Raw genomic sequence first — 26,966 nt, 5'->3', positions numbered from 1 at the left:
GCACAGAGCTGTTCAAGGATCCTCGTATTCTCTACTGCATACTTAGTGCTTATTGTCTTCCCAGCACTGGGGGTGAAATGGGGAAAGCAGAGGTTTTGGTGAACACATGTTCATTTATATCCTTGGCCTCTCCTGGTGCTTCATCATATCAGTGATGTGGAGTCAGCCATGGTATACCTTGACAGATGTACATGAAACTTTTTTAACTTAGAAATATCTTATCGTGAAACGTACAAATAAGGGAGTACATACAATGTATAGTTTAAAAAACAATGATGAAAATCCTACCCATTTCTAGTACCTATGAAGCCTCCTGGTGGCACGGTGGTTAAGAGCTCGGCTGCTAAACAAAAGGTCAGCAGTTCGAATCCACCAGCCACTCTTTGGAAACTCTATGGGGCAGTTCTACCCTGTCCTGTAGGGTCGTTATTAGTCGGGCTCAACTTGATGGCAATGAGTTTGGTTTTTCTTTTTTTTTTTTTTTATGAACAGTGACCCTTCCCAATTACATCCCCTATTCTCCCCCAGAGGTACCCAATACCTCAGAAGGTGATTTCTGAGTTAATCAATCTTTTACTTCTCCTTATAGTTTTTACCAAGTATGTATGCCTCCCTAAGCTGTGTTTCTCAAACTCTCACATGTATCAGAATCACCTAGAGGACTTGTTAAACACAGATTCCCAGGTGTCAACCCAGAGTTTCTGATGCAGTAAGTCTAGACTGAGGCCGACAATCGGCATTTCCGACAATTTCTCAGGTGATGCTGATGCTGCTGCTCTAGGGACCACGCTTGGAGGTTGACGGTTTAGCATTTGCCTGTGTATAAATGGAATCATATTGTATGTATTCTGTGACTCGCTTTTTGTAAGTCAGTAGGATGTTTTTGAAGTTTAACCTTGTTGATCTGGGTAGCTCTGGTTCCTTTATCTTCACCATCGTGCAGTATTTCGTTTCTCATTAATCTTTACCCATCGCCCTGTGAGGGAAAAGGAAGAGAAATGGGACGTGATCTGCTTGTGGCATCGACCATAGTGATTCCACACCCATCAAACATCCAGTACCAGTGACCTGGCTCACAGGACTGAGGACATTATTGCTGTCCTGGGGAAGAAGGGACCTGAGGTGCCACCTGTCCTCAGAGCTCTAGGCTCTCCAGGAGGCTTGGGAGGTTTGGGGTGCACCAGGTAGAGCAGTGCCTGCAGACCTCCCAAGGGCATATCCCTAGTATGAAATCCCCTCGCATCATCTAACACTGGCCTACCCTAATTAATTTAGGAAAGAAGGGGTAGAGATGGAAGGTAACAATATTTGCTTGGAATGAGCTAGGCACTGCTGTGGAATAAATGAGTTACTGAGGATCAGAAGGAGTAAGTCAAAGTATGAAAGAAATACGTTGTCTTTCAGACGCTCTCAACAATCATACCCATTGCCGTTGAGTCGATTCCGACTCCTAGTGACCCTATAGGACAGAGTAGAATTGCCCCGTAGGGTTCCCAAGGGGCGGCTGGTGGATACAAACTGCCGACCTTTTGATTAGCAGCTGAGCTCTTAACCCGTGCGCCACCAGGGCTCTTCGATAATCATGTGGTCTATATTTTCATACCCATTTTATGAGAGGTTATAAAACTTTCCCAAAGTCAGAACCTAGTACAAGGCAGAGCCAGATTTTAAACTTACCTGATTACAAATCACATCATTTTTTCACTTTCCATTGCTGCCTCCTTGGGACAAAAATATAGGCCTTCTCTATCCTTGGCATTTACCACTAAGGTATAACTAACTAACCCATTGCTGTCAAGTTGGTTATGACTCATAGCGACCCTATAGGACAGAGTAGAACTGCCCTGTAGGATTCCCAAGGCTGTAAATCTTTACGGGAGCAGACTGCCACATCTTTCTCCTTGCGAAGTGGCTGGCGGGCTTGAACCACCAGCCTTTTGGTTAATAGCCAAGCACATAACTACTGCGCCACCAGGGCTCCTTCCAGTGAGGTATACTGCCCCTTAAAGGTATTTGAACTTTCTCCAAGAACTGGTTCCAGTTAGTGTTACCTGAGCTGCTGCAGCCAGCTTTCTGGCTTTTTCCATAATTCGTTGCAGTGGATGGAGCCTAAAATAAAGAGTGGGAGTGACACATTGACACCTTGCACCGTCTCTTCGTTGGGCTTCAATGTTTCCCGTGGATTTATACGCCTGACAACTGACTGTACTGCCTTGTGTTTTTGTCCTGCAGGGGATTTCCAAAGAAAGCTGGTAGAACTGCTAGAATAGCCTCTGATGAGGAGATCCAGGGCTCGAAGGATGCTGTCATTCAAGACCTGGAACGAAAACTTCGCTTCAAGGAGGACCTCCTGAACAACGGGCAGCCGGTACTGAGAGATAGACTGGGGCGTGGAGTATTCTCTGCCCACATGGAAAAGCTCTTCCCTCACCTCACTAAGACCTATGTTTTTAAGATTTGCCCCCAAAATGAGTTTTATTACCCCCGAATCTCAGCATTAGTATCCAGGCTAGAATCTGGGAAAAGGGAGGACGTGAAATGCCTTCCTTCACTCGGTGTTCCCTGCTCCCTTCTTCTCCTGAACCGTTCTTGGGGTGAAAATGGAGAGTTGGAGAGGTAGGAAGGAGAGAGAGCTGCTTTTCAATGGAATAAATCAGGGTCGCGAGTGCAATGAAGGAGTAGTGGCAATGTTAAAAAAAAAAAAAAAGGGGGACATGGGGATTCCACTGCCACTGGATGGGGTCAGGGAAGAAGGCTGGAAGTGTGCTCTGAATGGTTTGCATCTTCCCGGGAGCAGTCGATGGGAACTCAAGTACCAAAGGCGAATGTGGGGTCTATGATACGTACTGCTTCTCCGTGGAAGCGCCTTCACTAGGGCAACCATGCTGAGGTCCAGTTCTGTTCCAGCAGACCGTTCCAGGGCATCGATTCAGTACTGAGAGAGCAATGCTGTTCTCCAGTCTTCTTCTAGTTTGTTAGGGCCAGACAACCAAACTTAAAAAAGAAAAAAAAAAGATAGATTGATTTATATAGAGATACATACGTTTTGGAAACCCTGGTGATGTAGGGGTTAAGAGCTATAGCTGCTAACCAAGAGGTCAGCAGTTCGAATCCACTAGGCACTCCTTGGAAAGTCTATGGTGCAGCTCTACTCTGTCCTATAGGGTCTCTATGAGTCGGAATGGACTCAACGGCAATGGGCAAATAAAAATACACGTTTTAAGAATACAGAATTATAGAGTAGATAAATGGGTCTAGTAAAAACCATATGAAAAGTTTTCTCCATTGGAATTAAATGTTTCCTCATCACTTTTTTTTTAACCCTTTTCTTACGACATCAGGGTATTTTAAGGAGATGGGAAAGCAGGTCTAGCAAACGAGATTCCCCAGATAAAGAGAAGGAGCCTTTTATGACTTTATTGTGGAATCAGCATCACAAAAAGTTGCCTGGCTCTTAAGTGGAAGAGGAAAAAGGACTCTTCATGTAAAACCAGAGCAGAAAACTCTGTTAATCATGTTTTCTGGGTGTTTTCACTGTCAAGCATTAATAAATAAATACAGGAGAACAGACCGAGTTTGATTGGGAAGGTGGGAATAGAGGAAAGACATTGAATGCTGGTTTTCATTATTAAAGCATCCTAATCTAAGTTCAGGAAGATTACAATTCTAATGAGAATTTGTGTTAGTTACTCATTCCACTGACTATAGAAGATTTTCACAAAGGGGAAATGCTTTCTCCCTGAAATAATTGATTGCATGTGTAAATGTACATACTCTGGAAGCTTTCCCTGGCTCTGTCAACTAAAGCCTTTGAAAGATTAAAACAAATACTTACGTGAACCTTTTCAAGTTAGGTAAAGTCATCTCGCCAGATTTTTTTTTTGGGTTGGTTGTTGAAATATTCCTTATGGACTAAGATTCTCTTGACTAAGGGAAGATTTTATAAGCTATTATTGATTCATACCATATTATTTATATTTTTATATTACTTACATTTACCTGTGATATAGATATGTATAAATATTATTTCTTTTTATCTGTTTAGCAGTGACTGACATTCACAATAAGTTCCATAGATTTCCATCTATGAGAGCTTAAAAGGAGAAGAAAAGTAAGATTTCTCTCTTTAGAAAATGAATTTCTCAAGCAGAACTTTTTCCTAGTGTTTCCATACTGTTCTGCCACTTATTTTTGGCTTCTGCAAACAAGGGCTTATATAGCCACCTGGCCTAGTGATTCAGAAACAAAACTGCGAAGTCCCATTGGCATCTAATGACAGCAGATGCAGTCTAGTGACGGAAAGGGAATAGATAGCAAATGGGTATTCCCGCTCATAAGGAACAGGGTGGAAATAACTCCAGTCTGTTCAATGTTGATAACAATTATTTGTGAAAAGATTAGGAAGGGTTTTTAAGACAGCAGAAATTTAAAGTTCTCTTTGAAAATTGAACGTACTGAGTTTTATAATAGACAAAAGAAAATTAAATACTGAGCGGAGACATTCCACGCGTCATTCCGTCATCTGCCCCTGCTTCTCTTTGCCCACTACCCCTTCTTTATTAAATAAAATAATTTCAATTTTGGGACTATATATAATTTAGCATTTGGCTTGTCTTACTTCCTGGTTCCAACTGGGACTGGAACCAACAATTACTGGAAATTGTAAGTTTGCCCAACATATTTTCCTGACTAGAAAGTTTCTGATAGATTTTGCATCTATATTCAGAAATTTATCTGAAATAACATCTGAATTTTTTGATTAGATTCTACTTCACTATTATTCTCTATTCCTGGGTTTCTTACTATTTTGCATCTAACACTTTTTTGTAAAATGGCCCTGATGGGCCAGGTGGCCTCTGAACATTCACCCTGATCTGTAATTCTAAAGCACTTTCGAGCCTACAGCAAGAGAACAAGAGCAGGAATCACCCCAAAAGGCAGAACAAGAAAATGTTAGCATTTCCCTTAGATAAGAATGGCCTAGAAGAAATGATTTTGACCTGTTCCGAAGTGCCAGTCGCTAGATGTAAAATCACTACCACTCTCTTTGCCTGAAGGGCAAGCAGTCTGCCTGTGAGTTATTGTTGTTAGGGGCCATTGAGTCGGTTCCAACTCATAGCAACCCTCCGTACATCAGAACGAAACACTGCCCGGTCCTGCACCATCCTCACAATTGTTGCTATGCTTGAGCCCACTGTTACAGCCACTGTGTCATTCCATCTCGTTGAGGGTCTTCCTCTTTTTCACTGACCCTCTACTTTACCAAGCATGATGTCCTTCTCCAGGGACTGGTCCCTCCTGGTAACATGTCCAAAGTACGTGAGATGAAGTCTCACCATCCTTGCTTCTAAAGAGTATTCTGGCTGTGCTTCTTCAAGACAGACTTCTTTGTTCTTCTGGCAGTCCATGGTATATTTAGCATTATTCACTAACACCATAATTCAAAGGCATCAGTTCTTCTTCGGCCTTCCTTATTCATTGTCCAGCTTTCACATGCAGATGAGGTGATTGGAAATACCATGGCTTGGGTCAGGCGCACCTTAGTCCTGTGAGTAGAATCATGAATTGTGGGTGTTAGCTTTGGCAAATATCTTTCACAGTTCTGTTGCTAATCATTCTTTGTGGATTATTATACTTACCCGCATTACCCAGCAGCCTAGGAAATGGTCTTAGAAGTGAGAGGGCCATCACTGCCAGCTAGCTGGTCGAAAACTTCCCTTCTCTGTGGAGCTGACTTGGTTGTACGGAAGCCCAGGGAGAGCTATGAATAAAATGTTTCCTATAAATAATGGTTTGCTGTTGGAAATCCTCTTTCTTCTCTCTCTGTTTTAATTAAAGATAAGTATATGACATATATTTTCCATGTGGTTTTGGCCTTAATTGCTTTTGCTTATTATTCACCTTAAATTTGTGGTGTACCAGTTGCCGGCTCTCAAGGTTGCTTGCCCTATCTCCCAACTCTGGATTAGGGCATTAGGACCAAAAGGGGAGGTGAAGGGAGGACAACTGAGGGAAGGGGAAGAGACAGACTTCCTCTTACACGCAGGTATCTGAAGAGGGAGAGAGAATGGGTACGGAAAACATCAAGACTTTCTTTTTTTCCTTGAGGCAGTGTACAACCGTGATTTTCCTAATTCTGTGTTCTTTTGTGACTTTGTTTAGAGGTTGACATATGAAGAAAGAATGGCTCGTCGACTCCTAGGTGCTAACAGTGCAAATGTCTTTAATATTCAGGAGCCAGAAGAGGAAACAGCAAATCAGGTACAATGTTGCTTCGGACTTCTTCGAAAAATGACTCTTCCTCTGTCCCTTCTCCCCGTGCTCTTTTTGGACACTGTTTTTGAGGTCACTTTGTGAAAAGTAGAGGGCAGGTCACAGAGACACAGTATTAATCTCATCAGTCAACCTCACAGCTCATGTTTATTGGGCACATAGTATGTAGCAGACACAGTGTTAAGTGATTCATGGGCTTATTTCAGTCATCGACACCTGTACTCTATCTTCTCACTGATAAGTTTATTCTCAAGTATCTTTCTGCTTTTCCTGATTTGTGCTTTAATGCAGAACATTTTTGTATGGAGAAAAATATTATCATTGGAATTGCTTGAAATGGTAGTGGATATTGTAGGCTTAACGTCCAAAGCAAAATATTCACGTACAGAAAAGACTGCCCTTATCTTCTTTGTCGTATGTAGATATAAATCACTCGTCAGAGAAATCAGAAATGCTGTTTTTGTTCCCCTGCTGGAACCAAAAGAATCACTTTGTGAATTTGCTGTAAAGCTGTTCTATAATCTCTGCTGCTTCTACCTGGAGTCTCCAAATAGACTACATAACTTCTGTTGGGAGTTATGTTATCTGGAAAGTTAAAAGAACGCTTTTTAAGACAAGTTGAAAGTACCAAGTAGTCTCTTTTCTCATGTCTGTTGAGAAATGGGGTAAGCTTCAAAATCTGAAAGTGTTTCTGGGTGTTAAATATTGCTACCAAAAAAGTTTTACCTAAAGAAAATTGGAAATCTTACTGCTATATTCTCACTGTTTCTATTATTAGTCTTCATTTCTTTTCTTCTGCCGTTACAGGAAATTGGGTCTCCTCATGCTTCTGTAGGGAGTCCTCTGGATGGTCAAAAGGTTAAGCTTTTCACCCTTCTTCTCCTTCATCTTTCACTGTGTCTATTTTTGTCTGTTCTTCCTTTTTTGCCTGGATATCTGTCTGTATCTGTCTTTTCTGCCCTATGTTAATTATAACTTTTCTTTGGATGATAGGACTTAAAGACAATGTTGTGATCGGTATATATTTTAGTTTAATATCAGATTAACAAAATTACTACGATATGATTTTTTCTCATGTATTTACAAAGTTGAATATAATACTGTCATCAGTGGGTACTCTGAACCTTAAATCGTGGGAAGGTTTTCACTTGTTACACCCATCTAGGAAAGTACAGGTGCTAGTTCTTAAATTGCTGAATTTGATAGGACTCAGACAAAACAGAACAACTTGTGGTAGACTTTTTGCAGTTTTACTCATTCCATGGTTTGTCTCCCCTCAACCCAACAAACTGTGTGTGTGGTTTTTTTTAAGGTTGAGTAACTTATTTAAGAGAAAACCTTGTTTAAAAATCTTGTATTTATTAGTAAATGGGAAAAATTTTTTAAATGGGCTGCCTTCTCTGCATTGGACTTGTAAGTAACAGAACTGTAGACTCTACCTTAATCCCCAGAGGATGTTGATAAGTTCCTTGCTTTGCTTTTGTTTTTTTTTAACCAGAAATTTGAATGGACTTTCAGTCCTGTTTTTCTTTTAAGGAGGGTGGAAATAGTTCCTAGTACCTGCTGAGCTAAGGAGGGGTCTAGAGGCAGTGTGAGTGAAAAGCAAAAACGTGGTGCCATTTTTTCTGTCATTCCTTTGATAAAATGCTGTGTAATATTGCAGCTCCCTGCCACATGGCCTGTAGCCTTCTGGAGCTACGCACTCCTCTGAAATGATGTTTACCCTAAGGAAGGAATCAGTGTTCCACTGCACTTTATTTTTATAAACAATTCAGGAATACATAGCCTTTGCCTTTTTCTGCCCTTCTCCCTGCTCCCAAAGAGAGAAAATAGAAGCCCATCTTCAGAGATTCGTTTGTTTGGACGATAGGACTTGCAGACAATATGAAATATCATAGATACTTACTTCCAGATGTTTTCTGTTGTATATGGAATTGAAATGGGCCAGATTCTGTTTTGTAGCTCCATGGTAGGAAGTATCACTGTCTCTAGACTGTCTCATTGGAGAGCAGGGCAAGACTGGGGAGACGCGCTGTAGCACAAGGGACCGAGATTGATTGCTGACCTGACCTTTCTTTGTGTGACATAGGAATACAAAGTCTCCAGCTGTGAACAGAGACTCATCAGTGAAATAGAGTACAGGCTAGAAAGGTCTCCTGTGGACGAATCGGGCGATGATGTTCCGTATGGGGATGCGCCTGTGGAAAATGGAATGGCACCGTTCTTTGAGACGAAGCTGAAACACTACAAGATCTTTGAGGGAATGCCTGTAACTTTCACATGCAGAGTGGCTGGCAATCCAAAGCCCAAGGTGAGGCCTGTTTCCTGAGGAAGAGTTGAGCCTCCAGAGCACAGCATGTGCAGTAGGAGGAGGAGATACAGACTGCATGTCTCAATATCCATGATGTAAAACGTTTTAACTACCCTAAGTTCAGGGCCGAGAAGCCCTGGTGGTGCCGTGATTAAGTGCTCAGCTGCTAACCAGAAGGTTGGCAGTTCGAACCCACCAGCTGCTCCTTGGGAGAAAGATGTGGCAGTCTGCTTCGGTAAAGATTTACAGCCTTGGAAACCTTATGGGGCAGTTCTACCCTGTCCTATAGGGTCACTATGGGTTAGAATCGACTCGACAGCAGTGGGTTTGGTTAAGTGCAGGGCCATCTTCAGGAGGCATTAGAAACCAAAAGAAGGGGGTGGTAGAGACTGGGCTTGAGTAACAGAATAGGAAATGGCTAATAGATTTCTAATCGAATAATTGACGAAGAGCTTTTCACACAGCCACATCATTTACTGCTGAGGTGAGGTTATCATTGTTCCTCCTAAATTGCGAATTGACTGAGCTGGCAGTCCCCCCGACACCACCGCCCACGGCCGTACAGCGAAGTAATGCTCACCACTGAGGATAAAAGCTTCAGATGGTTCGGCTACAAAGCCAGGGTTTCCTGTATTTACAAAGTGAGGGGGAGCGTTCAGAAAGGATAGTCAAAGGGACTTCCGTATTGTGGAGGACGAGGCTGACCTGGGAACCCTGCTAGCATAGTGGTTAAAAGCTGCTGGGAGCTACAGCTGCTCACCAAAAGGTCAGCAGTTCAAATCCTGGGAACCCTGTGTGGCTGTTCTACTGTGTCCTGTAGGGTCGCTAGGAGTTGGAGTTAACTCGACGGCAGTGGGTTTTTAGGCCGAGTTGGATGGGAGCCCTCTCTCTACAGATACTTGGAAATGCTGGCTAAAGAGCTGCCCTGTCTTTGAAGGAAGAATAAAGTGACCCCGCTCACCAGCCCAGCAAAGCAACATACAGGATTACGCTTTTCCCAGGAACTTGATTGAAAAGGAGAAAAAGGCACCATGAAGAATTGAATCTCCAAATTTACACTATGATATGGAGGGAAATCTAAAAAGTTAACATGGAATTTAGTCCTGGATGATTAAAAACCTTAAGTTTCTGAAATAAAACCAAAGCAAACCCATTGCCGTCGGGTCAATTCCGACTCATAGCCACCCTACAGGACAGGGTAGAACTGCCCCGTAGGGTTTCCAAGTTTCAGCTGGTAGATTCAAACTGCCGGCCTCTTAGTTAGCAGCCAAATGCTTAACCACTGCGCCACTAGGGCTCCTTCTAAAATAAGCAAGCCGAAAGTTACCCCGTAGGACACTTTTATAGCTCCGGGCATATCAGACTTCTGCAGGTTCCAAAAAACCAAAGCAAACCCATTGCCGTCGAGTCGATTCCGACTCATAGCAACACTATAGGGCAGAGTAGAACGCCCCGTAGGGTTTCCAAGGAGCAGCTGGTGGATTCAAACTGCTGACGTTTTTGGTTAGCAGCTGAGCTCTTCACCACTGCGCCACTGAAACGCAGCTGAACACACGTTCACAGTTAAACATTACGAACCACGCAAGGAAGTGGACCATCACGCGGAGGGTCAGCAGCACACGGTGCAGGCGAACGGAAGCCCACGTGTCACACATCTGAAGAAGACTGTGAATTCAGTATGTTTACGATGATGGAAACTATGTTAAAAGAGACAGTAACGACAATGAAGGAACAGAACAGTAACAGAGGAGAGGCAGATTTGTAAACCAAGCCTACAGACCTGAAAAACAAAACCCCTGAAATTAACACTTTATAGTGGCGCCCAAGAGCTCAAATGAGAATTAGTCCAGTGGAAGAGGGCAAAGTGATACACAGTACCTGACACCCTTGGGTGTTGGTTCCCTAGAGCCCCATGCATTATTCTGTTCTCACAGAATCCTTAAGGTCAATTTTACCATCATATCCTTTCCCTAAAACCTAATTCCAACCCCATAGTGAGAGAGAGTCTCATGATTAAAATGTGAGCTTTAAACCAAAATCTAGTGGCTAGAGTGAAGAGAAGTGTCTTGTGTTCTATTCTGAACACCACCAGTGATTTTGCGCATTACTGTGGACTGGTCCGGAAGCTTTCCTGAAATTGATAGGAACGTTCTGAGATCCAGGGTGAGTGTTGATGTCCTCAGACGACAAGCGTCTATGGAAATGTAAAGCCGTGCCGTGGGGTGAGGTGCTAATGAGGTACCCCTGTGGCGAAGCCAGCAGTTCCTCCTTGATTCTGAGGGACATGGATCAGCACCTGGATCTTGACATACGAATAGAAACTTCAGAAAAACGCACACTGGTTTAAGAAGACCTTGGGTGAGCCTGGTGGTGCAGTGGTTAAGAACTTGGCTGTTAACCGAAAGGTTGGCAGTTCAAATCCACCAGCCGCTCCTTGGAAACTCTATGGGGCAGTTCTGCTCTGTCCTATAGGGTCACTATAAGGCGGCCTTGACTCCACGGCAATGAGTTTGTTTGTTTTTTGGTTTTTGGGTGAGCCTGGGTCAAAGATCAAAGAGCTGCTGGGAGTACTGATTTTCAAGGGAGTGGGCATGCCAAGAAAAGTGGGGCAGTGGGGACAAAAAAAGAAAGAAAAAGAGACATTTGGGTCTTTAGTAAGAAGCTAATAGCATTACTGTTGTGCGAGAAGCAAACCTAAGCTTATTAGACAGAGCTCAAGCTTAGGCAGCAGGCCATCCGGGGCTAGTCTGAATAGTCAATTCATAGACAACTCTGATGTAGGTAGGTTAGTAATCCTTTTGTGTCCCTGAATTGCTGGCTGATAATTATTTCCCATGAATATCAGTATCAGTAATAAAAATACGGACTACTGTAAGTCCCAAGAGAAACTCTTCCACTTTAGTTCTTCTTTCATTATTGTGGGCCCGTCTTCCAGCTGTGTAGCTCTTTTACCTAAATCAGAAATATTAACCAAAGTATCAGAGATCCATGAGAATCCTCACCAAGTTTCAGCTGGTGGATTCAAACTGCTGACCTTTTGGGTAGCAGCCAAATGCTTAACCACTGCGCTACCAGGACTCCTTGTGACATAAGCCAGCCGAAAATTACCCTATAGGACATTTTTACAGCTTGGGGCATATCAGACTTCTGCAGGTTCCAGGATCTGTTAGAATAGGTAGTCTGACCATTTTTTAATTTTTTTTAGTCAAGACTTATTTTTACTTTAATTATTTTTGACATGTAATTTTCTGTCAACCCAAATTAGTGTTGTTTGAAAATTATTGTAGATAGGTCTAAATACTACATGTTTTCTTAAGCATAATGAGGAGAACCGACATAAGCTTTCGACCTTTGATCATACGTATGCTCCTTGACCCAGAATTAAAGCAACAGAGTTGCCACCAGCCTTTTATTGTTGCCCCTACCCCCCCACCCCCGTTTTTTATTTGTCTAATACAATTCCATTGAATGATGGCAGCTTTGGGTCTGTTTTCAGTCTCTAAAACACCTTTTTTACCTTTATAAGTAATACATATTAATTGTGAGTACATTTGAAAATACAAAGAAGCAAAAAGAAAAATGCCTGTAATACCATCACATAAAAATAACCACTGTCAACATTGTGATATATATCCCTGCATATAAATAGCATTTGAATGTAAATAACCCATTGCTGTCGAGTCGATTCCGACTCGTAGCGATGTTATGGGACAGAGTAGAACTGCCCCATAGTGTTTCCAAGGCTGTAAATCTTTACGGAAGCAGCTGCTGGTGGGTTCGAACTGCGGACCTTTCAGTTAGTTGCCGAGAGCTTAACTTCCGCACCATTAGGGCTCCTTTGAATGTAAATACCCACGCATATACATATTTTTAAAAATAAAAAAGAGGATAGATAATTTTTTAAACTAAAAGAGAATTAAACTCATTTGTTACTTACCTTTTTTTTACTCAACAATCGTCATATTCAGGTGTTTGGTTTAACGTTTTAACCCAAAAACTTGGGTTACCTCTGCAGACTACACTGTTATTATTCATCAGTTGGTCACCCAAGCAGAGAAAGTCTACACACGCTCCCAATCTCTACTCCTGTCTCCATTCACAGATCTATTGGTTTAAAGACGGGAAGCAGATCTCCCCAAAGAGCGATCACTACACCATTCAGAGAGATCTCGACGGGACCTGCTCGCTGCACACCACAGCCTCCACCTTGGATGATGATGGGAACTACACCATCATGGCTGCAAACCCCCAGGTGAAGATGGGGTGGGCTGGCTTCAGTTCTCTGTGCCGACATGTAACTGGACGGTGGGACTGTTTAATTAAAAGTAGAGTCACACTGCTTTGGCTTATGAAACTATTTTTCCAAATTCCACATCCATCTTGGTTTCAGAGGGTAGAAAAATTATTTATTTCCTGAGTATTTATTTATTCCATCAGGTGTTCCTCAGAAGGAATGATTCTGGTGCAGATGTGCGTTCTGTCCACAACTATTACTGAGGGCCTACTGCGAACACCTACTGGGCACCCCGTAGGCAATGGGGTTGCAGTGGTGGGCGAGACAAAGTCCTGGGGTAGAAAATACAACAGCAGCAAACACACAAATAACATCATTTCAGGAAGGGTTAAGTTCTACAAAGAAAATAAAGGATAAGAGGACAGAGAGAGTCAGTGGCTATATGGACTCTAGAAGAAAATCACAGTAAAATACTTAAAAAGAAACACACATACATCAGTGGAATTTAATGTGTAAGTGTAGACAGATTATAATTTTCATAGTACCTATGTGACCATTCAGGCATTTTTGGTTTGCATCAGAATGTTTTCTTTTGTATCTATGGTCAAGAAATCAGTTGACTACACAGGACTTAATAGTGGGCTCCTAGCTATCATGATCCCAATTCCAGCCTGCAAAATTCTATTTTATTGAGTATCTTGTATATTTTAGGCAACTATGCTGGGTACAGAGGACACAGGAATGAGTAAGAAGTGATTGCCTACCTTAAGAGCTCAGTGCGTCCCAGAATAATTTTACTAAGTCTCCAGAAGTTGTGTAAATAATACTTCTTTTTAAGGAGGATAAAAATAACCGTTTGATTATATAACTAATGAAAATTAGCCAGCAGTCTTTTTAAGACCTTTGATCTGTTTATATCATTCCATATTTCATTATTTCTCTTGAAGGCAAGAGTACATGTTAGAAAATAATACAAATCAATTTAGCAAAGCTTACAAACTTAAGGGTTTGTACAATGCTTATTACATTCTGATATCTTATTGCCATAAAAAGATCTTTGTCTGCAATAATATTAGGATTTGAATAAAACTCCTGTTATCCAGCTAATCAGGTTATTTCTGAACACAGCAAATTCTTTACTGTCAAGGAAGCGTTTCCATAGTAATGTGCTTTCTTGATTTTAATCAACATACACATGACCGTTACCCTGAAAAATAATCAAAATCACAAGCTTCATTCAAAAGTTACATTTTAATGCTTATTTGTGTTCATGTTTGGTGTATTTAGGGGAACAAAAGCGTAACTTTTTTCTTACTGTATTTTCAGTATGTTTCCTTGACTTAACAAATTGCAACTTTCCATTTTCTGCCTATTGAAAACATGGTGGAGAACTCAACAAAATTTACAATTTTGCTTCACGTTAGGTCTTTTATTCCTCTTTTCCCCTAGAAAGGTTAGGACATATTATGGGGATGGCATTATCTGTGTTTCTCAGTCCTCACCTGGGAGCCTGCTGTTAATTTCAAGTTATTTTTCCTAACACATGTTTTAAATTGTTACTGGAGTAAGCCATTTTATAGAACAAAAGAATGGAAATCTAAAATTGCAATGGAGTCTACTTCCAGTTGTCTTCAAGTTATGCAAAAGTATTTTTACACGTGGGAAAGTTCTAGATGGCGAAAGACTCACTGCTCAGGGCGGTGGCATTCTCAAGATGGGTGCAGAGTTCACAACAGCAGGCCAGCCTCAAGGGTCAGTACTCTCTGATTCATTTAAACTCTTCTGACAAACTGTAATGAAGTTAGTAGGTAAAGGAGGGCTGCTGACGATCCCCTTGAAAACATCGGCAGAGGAGGGAAGGAAGGAAACCAAAAGGAAGAAGTGACCAGCAAAGACAGCTCAGGACTGCAGAGTGGTTGATACCGATCTGACTGAAGAGCCCAGGACCAGGCAGGCGGACAGTGTAGCGCGGGGGTTAAAAGCGTGAGCTTTGGCATCAGTCAGAACTGAGCTGAAATTCTCTCTCTGCCGCGTGCTACCTATGTGACGATTAGCCAGTCACTTAACCTCTCTTTGCCTGCTTCATCTTCTATAAAATGAGAATAACAATTGAGCGTTAAATAGTGATGTAAAGCACTCAGTGTCCCTGGCACCTAGTATGCTTTCAGTGTTAGTATCTCTGTTTTTACTCAGACACACTAGTCCCCCTGTCTTAGAGCAGCAGCTCTTACAGCTGTAAAGGATGTACAGATGTAAAGGATCAGCTCCGTCTCTAGGTATTCTGCTCCCATGGTGTCTTAGAAAGAGTAAGCGAGTCAGCGTGGGATGGGATTTCTACCCAACGTGTTGCTGGTGTGTGGTCTTCTGACCTCCGGGCCTCTCCGTTTTTCCACCCCCGTGGGAAGGCTGTGCCACATCTGTCACAGCTGTGGGTTTGGGTGGGGAGCTGTGAGCTGGAGGACGGGCCACACCCACCGCACAGCTGATTCGAGCCCCACAGGAAGCTGGGAAGCTGCTCTCTGCTTCCAGCTCACTCATGGCCCAGAGAAGGCCCACGAGAGAGCCGTCACTGCCCTCATTCCAGGCCCCAGTGAGTTCCGCTGCTTTAGCAAATCCCAGGCCAACCCCGTGGTTAACCCACTCTCTTTCTTTACCTCTCCTCTGTGGAGAGAAGACAGAGAAAGGAGAAGTGGCCCAGTTTACATCAGGTCGCCACAATCCCTCCCTTCTAACAGAAGATTCTGCTTCACCAGTGATTGAAGCATAGGGGAGTGTGACCAATGATCAGAGTAACCAAAGCAATTCCTAAGACCTAGAATTCTGTCTCTCCGGCTTGGTTGGCCCACCCAGTATTCTCACTCAGAGGGCAGGGCTGAGAGTCTCCTTTTCTCCCTAAATAACCAAAGGCAGGCAGAGGAGGAGAAACTCATGAACAGAGCCTGAGGAAACCCGTTCAGATTGCTGTGAGAAAATGTTGACATTTCCACCACTAGGTAGTAGGTGTCGTTTCAAGTTCGTGAGCATATTGCCTGGTTCGTATTCATTCCAAGAGTAAAATGCCCGCTTTTCTACCCTGGGCTCTTCAGTAGAGAGAGTCCAAACACGCCACGCCAGGTATTGATTTTTTGTAAGAGCACCTAGAACTGGAAGGAACTTTACTCCCTCTTAGAAAAAACAAAGGGGTGTTTAAATAAGCTGACAAGTGGCAGACCATTTTTCTATCTAACCCTTGGTATATGTTAGCATTTGCTGCTGTAGGAATACCATCACAGAAATGTTTGACACTGTTGTAATCTCAGCTTTACAGCATCCGCTATTGTATATTAAGGCCTTTTTCCAGCCTCTTAATTTGTAAATTAAAACTCGATTTAAAAGAAACACATCCTAAGCAGGCACTGAAAAGAAGATTCCAGAGTAAAAGCTCCGTCTTTCAGGCTGTTATTGCCAACAGCAGAAAGTGTAGTCACCAGAAAACTGCAGAAAAATCCCCACTCCGTCGTTACCCTTTGGATACCTTGGATTTTTCTTCACATTTGAGAAAAGTATTTAGGTTTGAAACGGAGACAGCTACATCTAATTTTCTAGGACACTGTAGATTGCCTGATGCAAAATGACCAAGGGAAAGAGGAAAAGGGGAGTGGAAAAATCAGTCCAGTAATAAAACACAGATGGGAGAGCTTTCCTGAGCAGTGGGAACTAATTACAGGACACAGCCAAGAGAAAGGGCAAGAACCAGGCAAAGAGGCAGACACTAGGGTTTAGCGGCATATTTTACGGAATGTGGTATTTTTCCACCTGGGGTAATCTTTTGGGGATAAGAAACACTTTAGCTATTGTTGACTGCATCCAGAGCCTGCTTGGGATAGAAGGCACACACTAAACACGCGCTGGACTGAGGGGCATCCCGACTGAGGGCAGGGCAGGCAATTCATCGGAGGCCCGAGCAATCACATCGTTTAGGGAAATCATGAGTGCTTGTGCAGTCACCCCAAACAAAACGCCAAAAGAAGCATCACAAACACAGTTTATTGTCATCTCTAATCCTCTCTTTAAGACACAACTAAATCTAAGCATGAATGTTTGACTTTGTTTTGTTGGCGTTGCTGAGTTACTTTGTATCGAACTTGGGTTTTGGAAGGGCTGTTTTGCTGCTTGATGTTTCCTCAAATCCCATTATGTATACAAGTGGCAAGCTTTTATAAGGAACCTGTGTGCCATAAGTTAAATGTCATAAACCATGAAATATAAATGTTATTTCCATATTATGTAAATACTTGGCCTGCAGGAGGGAGGCATCCAGTGATCTTTACAAGCTGGATATTTAATACAGAATCACTTCAAGAATTCAGACTTAGTATTTGTACTGTAGCTTTCAACTCTGTGGACTTGTTTGGAATAGAAGAGCAGCACACAGCTGAGTCAAATATAAAAAGTGGGTTTGTTGATCGTGTTTTGTCTTACTTCTTGGCGTTATGAAGTTTCTAGGCTCATTCCAAGCTTTAAACATTCGCTCCATTATTACTTCGTGTGTTAATAAGCAGATAGAAATGAGAAATTTAATAAATGCAACAGCATTAATGCCCATCAGAGCCTACTAATTATGATGATTACTAGGGTTAATTGGTACTTTCATATGATTAAAAATTATTTAACTCTAATTCTATCTGGCTGTAAGAGGCTTCTTGTAAAAAAAGACATTCAGATTGAAAAATCGGGACTTTCGGTTCATGCACATTGGAAGCATCTCTTTAAAAATACTTCCACTGAATTCTGGATTTTTTTTTTTTTTTTTCAAATGTCAAAATTATACAGCTTGTTAGAATGCTTTCTCGATGCCCTTGGTCATTAATTGGTTAATAACATTTTTAGTCAATAACACTATAGTCATCAAACTAGTAATTCTGCCTCCTAACTACTTCATCTTTCCGTTCAGAAGTGAGAGGAGGGTTGGGACAGGTGTGAAAATGTGACCCCTCATCACATGTTCTTTTCTCTGAAATCTGGAAAAGGGAAGGGAAGATTCTGGGACAGCAGCTGTGCGGGTGGTTCTAGGCAGTAGCAGTGAAAATCTTGAAAACAGTAAAGAAATGTGTCATTTTTCCAGAATAGCGTGCTAACCTGTTTACTGTGTTTTTGGGGGGAGGGGAGGAGGGTTTATCCTAATCGCAAGCAAATGTTTAGAGTTGAGAAGGACAGCTTTTGTCTTCGACCTTACATTTAGCCATCACATAAACAAACACACTTTAAATATAACTGTGTTCCTGGCACCTTGGAAGCTCTAGCAGAAGAAGTTAAAAACGCTGATCTGCTTCCAGGTACTCTGCCCTCCCGCTGAGAGTATTTTGTTTCTCCTCTGGACAGAGTAAAATACATCCTAATACCAAAAACAAAAAGAGAGAGAGGAAAGAAAACTCCATTACATATGGGAAAAAAAAAATCATTGTGTTTAACAAAACAACCTTTTGGGTTATAATAATTATATTCTGTACTGTAATAATTTAACATTTTGAGCATTTACTGTGTACGAAACACAATACCAGGCACCTTACACGTATTAACTCATTTAATCCTCAGAAGAACTCATGAAGGGTTAACTAGATGGTATCCAGATATACAGATGAGGAAATTATTGATTCTATAGGTTACGTTATCTGCCTGAGGTCATGCACCTACAGGGGACAGAGCTGTTGTCCAAACTCAGACAATCTAATTGCAGAGCTAAGGAGTGTCTTAGTGAGGGTGTCTGGGGCTCAGCTCAGCATCAAGAACCCTGAGGAGCAGGGGAGACGTGGTTAAAAGAGATGTTTGAAGAGATCAGAAAAACAGATAGGAGTATACTTCAAGTAAAGTTTACCCACCTGGAAATTTTAGTGGAGTCAGCCCAGCTGTTGGGACCCTTAAAAATCAAGTTGATGCATGTCTATGCAGAAATAATGTCTCAGACCTACAGCAGCACTGTGCCAGCTGAGATGAATTTTTAACAGTGATAATGTATGGCATCAAGGATCATTTGATATTTTACAATACCTTCTTAAATTATCTTATTTAATCCTTATAACAGTCCTGTTTTTACCTGTGAAGAAACTAAGGCTTGGACAAATTCAGTGACCTGCCCAACATTTTAGGAGTTTTTTTCATTTTTTTTAGCAACCTACATCTGCTTCCCCAGATTCAAGGTTAAAGTTTGAATGTAACATGCATGATGTCTTTTTCTAACCACATAAAGGATTAGTTAATAGTAACTTCCTTTGTGGGCCCCCTGGGTTTTATACAACCAGGAAGACTATATCCAAATTCTATGCATTCTATCACTGAAGCAGTAAGGCAGAAATAAGGAAGCCATATTCCATAGCAGTACAGTTGAAGCTCTTTATGTAAAACGAAGCATATACTTCCTTGTCCTCAAGCTCCAAAAGGAATTATGGATCTCGTATGTTAATTTGTTAAAGCATCTACTAGGATGCATCTGTTGGGTAATTTATCATGGGGGTCTCCTAGGCAAGTCACATCTAGATTTTCTATAGCAGGTATAGATTTGGAGGGGCTGTTGCTAGCTGCCTTCAAGTCAGCTTCAGCCCATGGCTACCCCATGTCCAACAGAATGAAACATATCCGCTCCTTTCCATCTTCATGATCCTTGGCATGCGTGAGTCCATTTTCACGGCCCCTGTGTATTCTGAGTATCTAGGGGGCTAGTCTTCCAGTTCCGTATCAGACGGTATTCTGTTGTGATCCACAGGGTTTTCATTGGTTAATTTTTGGAAGTACCTCATGAGTCCTTTATTCCTAGTCTGTCTTAGTCTGGAAACCAAAAAAACCAAACACGTTGCCATTGAGCCGATTCTGACTCCTGAGGACCGCATGTGTTACAGGGTAGAAGTGCTCCGTAGGTCTTTCTTGGCTGTGAGCTTTACAACAGCAGATCGCCAGCGTCTTAATCTAGAAGTTCTGCTGAAACCTGTCCCTCATGGGTGACCCTGCTGGTATTTGAAATACCAGAGGCATAGCTTCCAGCATCGTTACAACATGCAAGCTAGATGAAATTAATTTGTAGATTTTGAGTTATCTTAGGGAATCTCAAGTGTATGACAGGAGCACAGCATGAGAGAATTTGGTATGCTGTGGCCTGAGCTTCAGATACAGTTAATTTAATTTAGAAAGAATTCCCACTGATAATGTTATACTTCATCTCTCCTTGGAAATTTTCAATAGAGGCGATGAGACCTCATAGCAAATACTGTGACTTGTTAGAGGGAGTCACATATCTAGTGGAATAAGACCAGTTGAGTTTGTTTCTTTACAACTACCTCTTTCTGTTATTGTTGTTGTTGGGTGCTATCGAGTCAGTTCTGACTCACAGCGACCCTGTGTGTACTACAGAAGGAAACACGGCCCCGTCCTGCGCCATCCTCACAATCGTTGTTATGCTTGAGCCCATTGTTGCAGCCACTGTGTCAGTCTATCTTGTTGAGGGGCTTCCTCTTTTTCGCTGACCCTCTACTTTACCAAGCATGATGTCCTTCTCCGGGGACTGATCCCTCCTGACAACATGTCCAAAGTATGTAAGACATAGTCTTGCCATCCTTGCTTCTAAGGAGCATTCTAGTGGTACTTCTTCCAAGACTTTCTATATTGCAGTTCCTCATTCTTACATTCCCATATGTTTTTGCCTTTTCTGGGTGGTTATGGCCCTAAAGAAGTCCAAGCTTTGGGAGATCTGACTGGATTCCTGCTCTTCACTGAATCCTGCTTTGGGGTGTGTGTGTGTGTGTGTGTTTCCCCCTATGTTTGTTCCCTCCACCAATACCTCCCGCCCCACCCCAGTCAGAATTCAGAAAACAGTTCCTCAAAACACACAGCGCATCCCTGCTTCTGTTACCTGCCTGTTTCAGCAACTTGCAATGGAAGTGGGAGCCGATGGTAGAATGTGAGTGTAAGTGTGAGAGCACATGAGGGCTGCTGGTTGAACCTCAGAATTCACTGAGTCTGATCGTTAACGATAAATCTCGTTTTTCCACCCTTACTGTACCCTTTTGGCCACGTCAGAACTGAGAAATATATCTGCTCGTTCTCAGGGAAGAGGAGAGGGGAAAGGAATTTATTTTGCTGTACTTATTTAGTCTTCTCATAACACTGAAGAGAAATACTCAGAGAAAGGGCTGAAAGAAAAAACCACGGTAACGATGGCTGGTTCACCCATGGCTTCTGGATAAAAGCATTACTGTTGTCCGTCCACATGGCAGCATTTATCAAACTTTTGATGACAAATTTAAGAGATAAAATAGAGCTTTTTATTAGATAAGCCTCTATCGTAAGACCCACATATATTAGATACATAACTGCTGCTGATTTTTGAATCTCAAATATATAGTTTCCATGAGAACATGGCGTCTATACAGTAGTGGCTCTCTCCTTGTCTTGCTATGTGCTGTTCTAACATAGTGCTCATCTTATCATGCTAATATCTGTTTTAATTTATAGTTTTGGGAAGGGATGCTACTAGCATTTAATAAATACATTACTAACAACATCTGACAGAAAACTAAAGTCTTCTGGTTTTGATTTCAGAATTGGCCACATCCAGTAGATATCTGATCATGGAAATGGGATCATCGCAAGACAGTCATGTCCTTCTGCTGGAGTTTACAAACTCAGTTTTATATGTTAGGGAGCCCTTAGCAATTACAATTAATTCAGTAAGGGTTGTCATTTTAAATATCGCTCTAGTTAAACAGTCAAGCTTATTTAACGGTTCAGAGAAGTAACTTGTCACCTGGGTTCTTTGAATAAATTCAGAACTTTACTGAGGTGTTTAACTCAGGGAAAGTGCATTTCTGCAAGGGGTTGGTGTCGGTACTAATATGACACACTGCTTTGTTATGAAATAATGTCTTGAGAACAGGATGAGACATGATAGCGTTTAATGGTTAATAGTTTTGCACAGCAAATAATTTCTTCTCCTGATGTCTGACAGGGCCGCATCAGTTGTACTGGACGGCTGATGGTCCAGGCTGTCAACCAGAGAGGTCGCAGCCCCCGTTCCCCCTCAGGCCCTCCTCACGTCAGAAGGTACTTCAAATGTTTCCTTCCCACAGGTGAAACGCAGCGCTATTAGAATGGTAGTATGACCCCAAAAGTGAATGTAGCTGGAAGACAGAATGTGATTACAGACTTAAAGTGTGTGCCTCCTTGGTGATTATGCTCCTTTGGGGTTCGGAGAGGGGAAGGGAACAACTGTTCGCTAGTGTGTGCTAGGCCTGTTCACATAGGTCATCGCTAGTTCGTTAAATGGGTCACATTTAATATGTGAAGAAGTCAAGACTCAGCATGTTTAAAGAGCACGTGGACCTGAAAATCCTAGTAAATGGTACACAGATGTTCCAAACCAAGTTTCTCTAACCAGCGGCTGCGTGGGTTGACCATTGTGGGTGATTGCCACGAGACTTCTCAAAACTAGCTGGTTTTCAGTCATTTTAGTTCACAAGAGTTTATTTTAGACCAAAATCTTCTAGGCAATATTTGCTGTATTTTAAATACTGAGACAAATGTCTGATAACAGTAGTGTGATTTCTAGTCTTCTTTGAACTACATTTATTCAAGGTTACTGACGGACAGGGAAAGGCTATTACTTCTTAGTAACATATTTGCACTTATAAGAGAATATGGTAAGTCAAGTAGGCTGTCAATTCAGGTCCCTACGTAGACATTTTACAGAAAGAGCACCCTCAGATAGTTCTCACTGGAAACTTGAAGGCCATAGATACAAACACCTTTGATGAACAGAACACACAGAGGGTGAGCATTAATCTGGTGTGTGTCACACCTCCTCATGTCACTGGATCCACTGAGCCATTTGTCCAGCGTTTGAAAGAGACCTGGCACCTGAGCATGTCCGAATCTAACTCTAACTTTATTGCGGCAGTATCTGTTCACAGGAAGGCCTGTATCTGTGGCTGTAAACCCAACACACTTAGTATCAAGTCCATTCTTTTGCATTATTCTCTTCTGCTTTTCTTGTGGATTTCAATATGTTTAAGCTTTTCTATATGTCTGTGCTCCTAGAAAAGCAATTTTCTTGTAAATTCGATTTGTACTTGGAGAAGAGTAGACAAGATTAAAAACAAACCCGCTGCCGTCAAGTCGGTTCCGACTCATAGTGACCCCAGAGGACAGAGTAGAGCTGCCCCATAGGGCTTCCAAGGAGCGCCTGGTGGATTCGAACTGCCAGCCTTTTGGTTAGCAGCCAAACACTTAACCACTGCGCTTCCAGGGCCCCTAGATAAAAAAGCTGATAGTTATTATCCCACTATACTAATCTTTCATTTGTTCCGCTATTGCTACTTAAGTGCTTTAAAAGTAAAAATATCCCCTGAAGTCTTCTTAAAACCAAACAGTGGTTTAGCTTAATTAGTAAAAAATGTCTGCCTTGAGTGTGATGCTCTTTTAACAACTGTCTATATGGGATCAAACTGATAACAGCAGCTTGAAAGATTAGATAGGAACCTTAAGGGGCTGTGAGTGTATGTTAATGGGGGAGGAACAACTCAGAAAAGGAGGGTGAGAATGGTCGCACAGCTCCAAGAATGTGATCAGTGTCACTAAATGGTACGTGTAGAAACTTGAATTATTGTATGTTTTGCTATGTATACTCTCAACAACAAAATACATAAAATTATATATTTAAAAAAGTATTTTCTATGGATAGCTAACAGAAGATGTATTCAACATCTTCCTCTTTCCTTTGTTAAGCCTTCCTTGAAGTTGTATTAAATTGTATTGATGTTAAGGTGCCTCTAGCAACATGTTTAAAAGAGAGAGAAATGTACAAAATTTTGGAGATTTTCACAATTTTATTTGGAGGCAAAAAATGTCTTAAAGCACAGAGATAACTGATGCAGAAGAATACTTCCCTAAAAGGAATTTGGATTAGAAAGATATTACATTTTATAAAACGGTTACATTTGTAATTTCCCACAAATTTAAAAGTCACAGTGGAAAGTCTGAGTAATTTCTGTTGAAAAAGCTTTGGTAGTAAATAAGCAGCAGCTCTGCTACTTCTCATATAGCTTTAAAAATACTTATTTAGAAAAAAATATGCTCATATTTTACCCTGTATTTTCCCATTTCCCCTTCTATGATTTATAAACCAAAGCACCAAACCCATTGCCGTGGAGTCGATTCCAACTCATAGTGACCCTATAGGACAGGGTAGAACTGCTCCATTGGGTTTCCAAGGAGCCTGAGCGTCTGGTGGATTCAAACTGCTGACCTTTTGGATAGCAGCCAGGCTCTTAATCACTGCGCCACCATGTCTCCCTGTGATTTATACTAGCTTTAAAAATTAGGGTAGCAGAACTGTTTTAAAATCTGCAATTAGAAGACGATTAAATTTATAGTAAGCTTCCAAAGAAAACAAGATTTTGCTTTTCTGATTTTTTTCTGTGTTGTCAGTAAACCCGAGGGGTTGGGATCAGATAAGAAAAGTCTGTTATTGCCCGTGTATTGTAAGAAAAGAGACGACTCAGAGCCTGGAAGTAACTCCTATCTCCCTGTCTGTCGTCTGCTTGCCTTGTTTTAAGACCTCGTTCCAGTTCAAGAGATAGTGGAGATGAGAATGAACCCATCCAGGAGCGATTCTTCAGACCTCACTTCCTTCAGGCTCCTGGGGATCTGACTGTTCAAGAAGGAAAACTCTGCAGAATGGATTGCAAAGTAAGCATTTGTTACTGCCTGCTAATCTGTTGTCTCTCTTCTCCCCTCATTGCCATTTCTCTACACTTCCTTTCGGAGAAATTATATAGAGCACGCATCTTTAAATGACATGCGGCTGAATAGGAAAAAAAATGAGCAAAATACACTGGACACGTATAGGCCCTTTTCCATCCTTCCTCTACACGTCCATTAAACATGTTCTTTCCTCAGAGCCCATACACCACACTCCTGAAGGACACTGGAAGGCTTCCCCCTTTATGTTCCCCATCTGGTTTATGTAGTAAATTTGATCAATCTGCCATATGTCCTCATCCTTAATTATTTAATCTTCCTTCTTTTTCACACAAATTTTATATTCACGTCTCTACTCTCCACTTGTATTCCTTCCATTTTCCATTTCTGAGAGGAGTGACAGCGACCCCTTCTTCTTCCTGTTGTTTTATACCAGTTTCACCCCGGGCAGCGGGTAGGCGGGCTTCATTGGGCATGTGTACTCTGAAACTGCATATAAACTAGGGTTGTGACAGAGCTTTCATCCATTTCTCAAAGGGCCTCAAGGCCAAAATGTTTAAGAACACTTCTCTGAAGTTCCTGTTTGTTGGTTTTGTGCCCCAGTATTTATGGATCTTAAGTTTCAAGTTTAACTCTTAAATATGGATTTGGGCTCCCTCTGCTGGTTCTCCCTGGGTCTTGCAGAACACGGGTATAAGCTACTCCGTGTGAGATGAAAACATACAGGAGTTGGGCATCATTTACTTTTTAAATAAGTAAATCTGGGCCTGTGAACTAAGCAGAAATGTATAAACACCGGTAATCTTAACAAAAATATTTTATTTTCCAGCATTGTTCTTTTTACAGTATAAATAAGCAAATTGAGTTTCAGTGTGTATATATTTATATATGGATGTATTTACTTTGTTTTCAGTCTATAATTAAGAATTCATACAGACCACCTGTAAAATTACTTTTTGAGACAATTGGGAAAATTCATTTAAATAGCTTATTAGATGATACCAAGGGATTATTATTAATTTTATGTGTAAAAATGGAATTATGATTATATAAGAAAAATCCATAGTTTTTAGAAAGGCATACTGAGCTATATAGGGTTAAAATTACACAGAGTCTGGGATTTTTTTCTTTAAATACAAAAAATGACAAAAGAGTCCATCTGGATGATATCATTAATATCACACACAAGTAAAATTTTGCTGAAGATCATTCAAAAACGGTTGCAGCAGTACATCAACAGAGAACTGCCAGAAAGTCAAGACGGATTCAGAAGAGGGCATGCAACAAGGGATATCATTGCTGATGTCAGATGGATCATGGCTGAAAGCAGAATGACAGACAGATGTTTACTTGTGTTTTATGAGTATGCAAAGGCATTCAACTGTCAATCATAACAAATTATAGATGACATTGCGAAGAATGGGAGTTCCCGAACACTTCATTGTGCTCGTGAGGAACCTGTACATAGACCAGGAGGCAGTCGTTCGAACACAACAAGGGGATATTATGTGGTTTGAAATCAGGAAAGGTGTGTGTCAGGGTTGGGACTGAAGGAAGACTCATTAACAACCTGTGATATGCAGATGACAGAACCTCGCTTGCTGAAAGCGAACAGGACTTGAAGCACTTACTGATGAAGATCAGGCTATTACAGCCTTTGGTATGGATTACACCTCAACATAAAGAAAACAAAAATCCTCACAAGTGGTCCAATAAGCAACATCATGATAAACGGAGAAAATATTGAAGTTGTCAAGATTTTCATTTTACTTGGATCCACAGTCAACATCCATGGAAGCAGCAGTCAAGAAATCAAACGACATATTGCATTGGGCAAATCTACTGCAAAAGATTTCTTTAAAATGTCAAAAAAGCAAAGAGGTCACTTTAAGGACTAAGGTGCGCCTGACCCAAGCCACGGTATTTTCAGTCACCTCACAGGCGTGCAGAAGCTGGACAGTGAATACGGGAGACCAAAGAAGAGTTGATGTATTTGAATTATGGTAGAAGGGAGGAATACTGACTATACCATGGACTGCCAGAAGAATGAACAAATTTGTCCTGGAAGAAGTACAGCCAGAATGCTCCTTAAAAGCGAGGATGGCAAGACTTTGTCTCATATATTTTGGACATGTTACCAGTCCCTGGAGAAGGACATCATGCTTAGTAAAGTGCAGGGTCAGTGAAAAAGAGGAAGACCTCAATGAGATGGATTAACACAGTGGCTGCAACAGTGGGCTCAAACATAGCCCCGACTGTGAGGATGACATAGGACTGGGCAGTGTTACGTTCTGTTAAACATAGGGTCGCTATGAGTTGGAACCAACTCGCCAGCACCTAACAACAACAACAAAGTTGGGGGGGGGGGTGAAAAAGCCTTCCTTAAGGGTACTTTCTCCCATTCAGAATCCAAGGGAAAACCAT

General features: G+C 41.6%; 1 protein-coding gene across 1 annotated transcript in view; it reads left to right on the top strand.

The window, feature by feature from the left end:
- Positions 1-26,966, top strand: part of PALLD (palladin, cytoskeletal associated protein) — a 450,487-nt gene that overhangs the window by 416,949 nt on the left and 6,572 nt on the right. The window contains exons 10-16 of the mRNA XM_004388882.2: positions 2,233-2,368; positions 6,163-6,261; positions 7,081-7,131; positions 8,363-8,584; positions 12,687-12,836; positions 21,793-21,887; positions 24,398-24,530. Coding sequence (XP_004388939.1) covers positions 2,233-2,368; positions 6,163-6,261; positions 7,081-7,131; positions 8,363-8,584; positions 12,687-12,836; positions 21,793-21,887; positions 24,398-24,530 — 886 coding nt within the window. The remainder of the gene's footprint in view (positions 1-2,232; positions 2,369-6,162; positions 6,262-7,080; positions 7,132-8,362; positions 8,585-12,686; positions 12,837-21,792; positions 21,888-24,397; positions 24,531-26,966) is intronic.

This window comes from Trichechus manatus, unplaced genomic scaffold, assembly GCF_000243295.1.
Source record: "Trichechus manatus latirostris isolate Lorelei unplaced genomic scaffold, TriManLat1.0 scaffold00220, whole genome shotgun sequence".
NCBI lineage: Eukaryota > Metazoa > Chordata > Mammalia > Sirenia > Trichechidae > Trichechus > Trichechus manatus.
The sequence above is the reverse complement of the archived record's forward strand: the minus strand, read 5'-3'. Positions and strand labels throughout refer to the sequence as shown.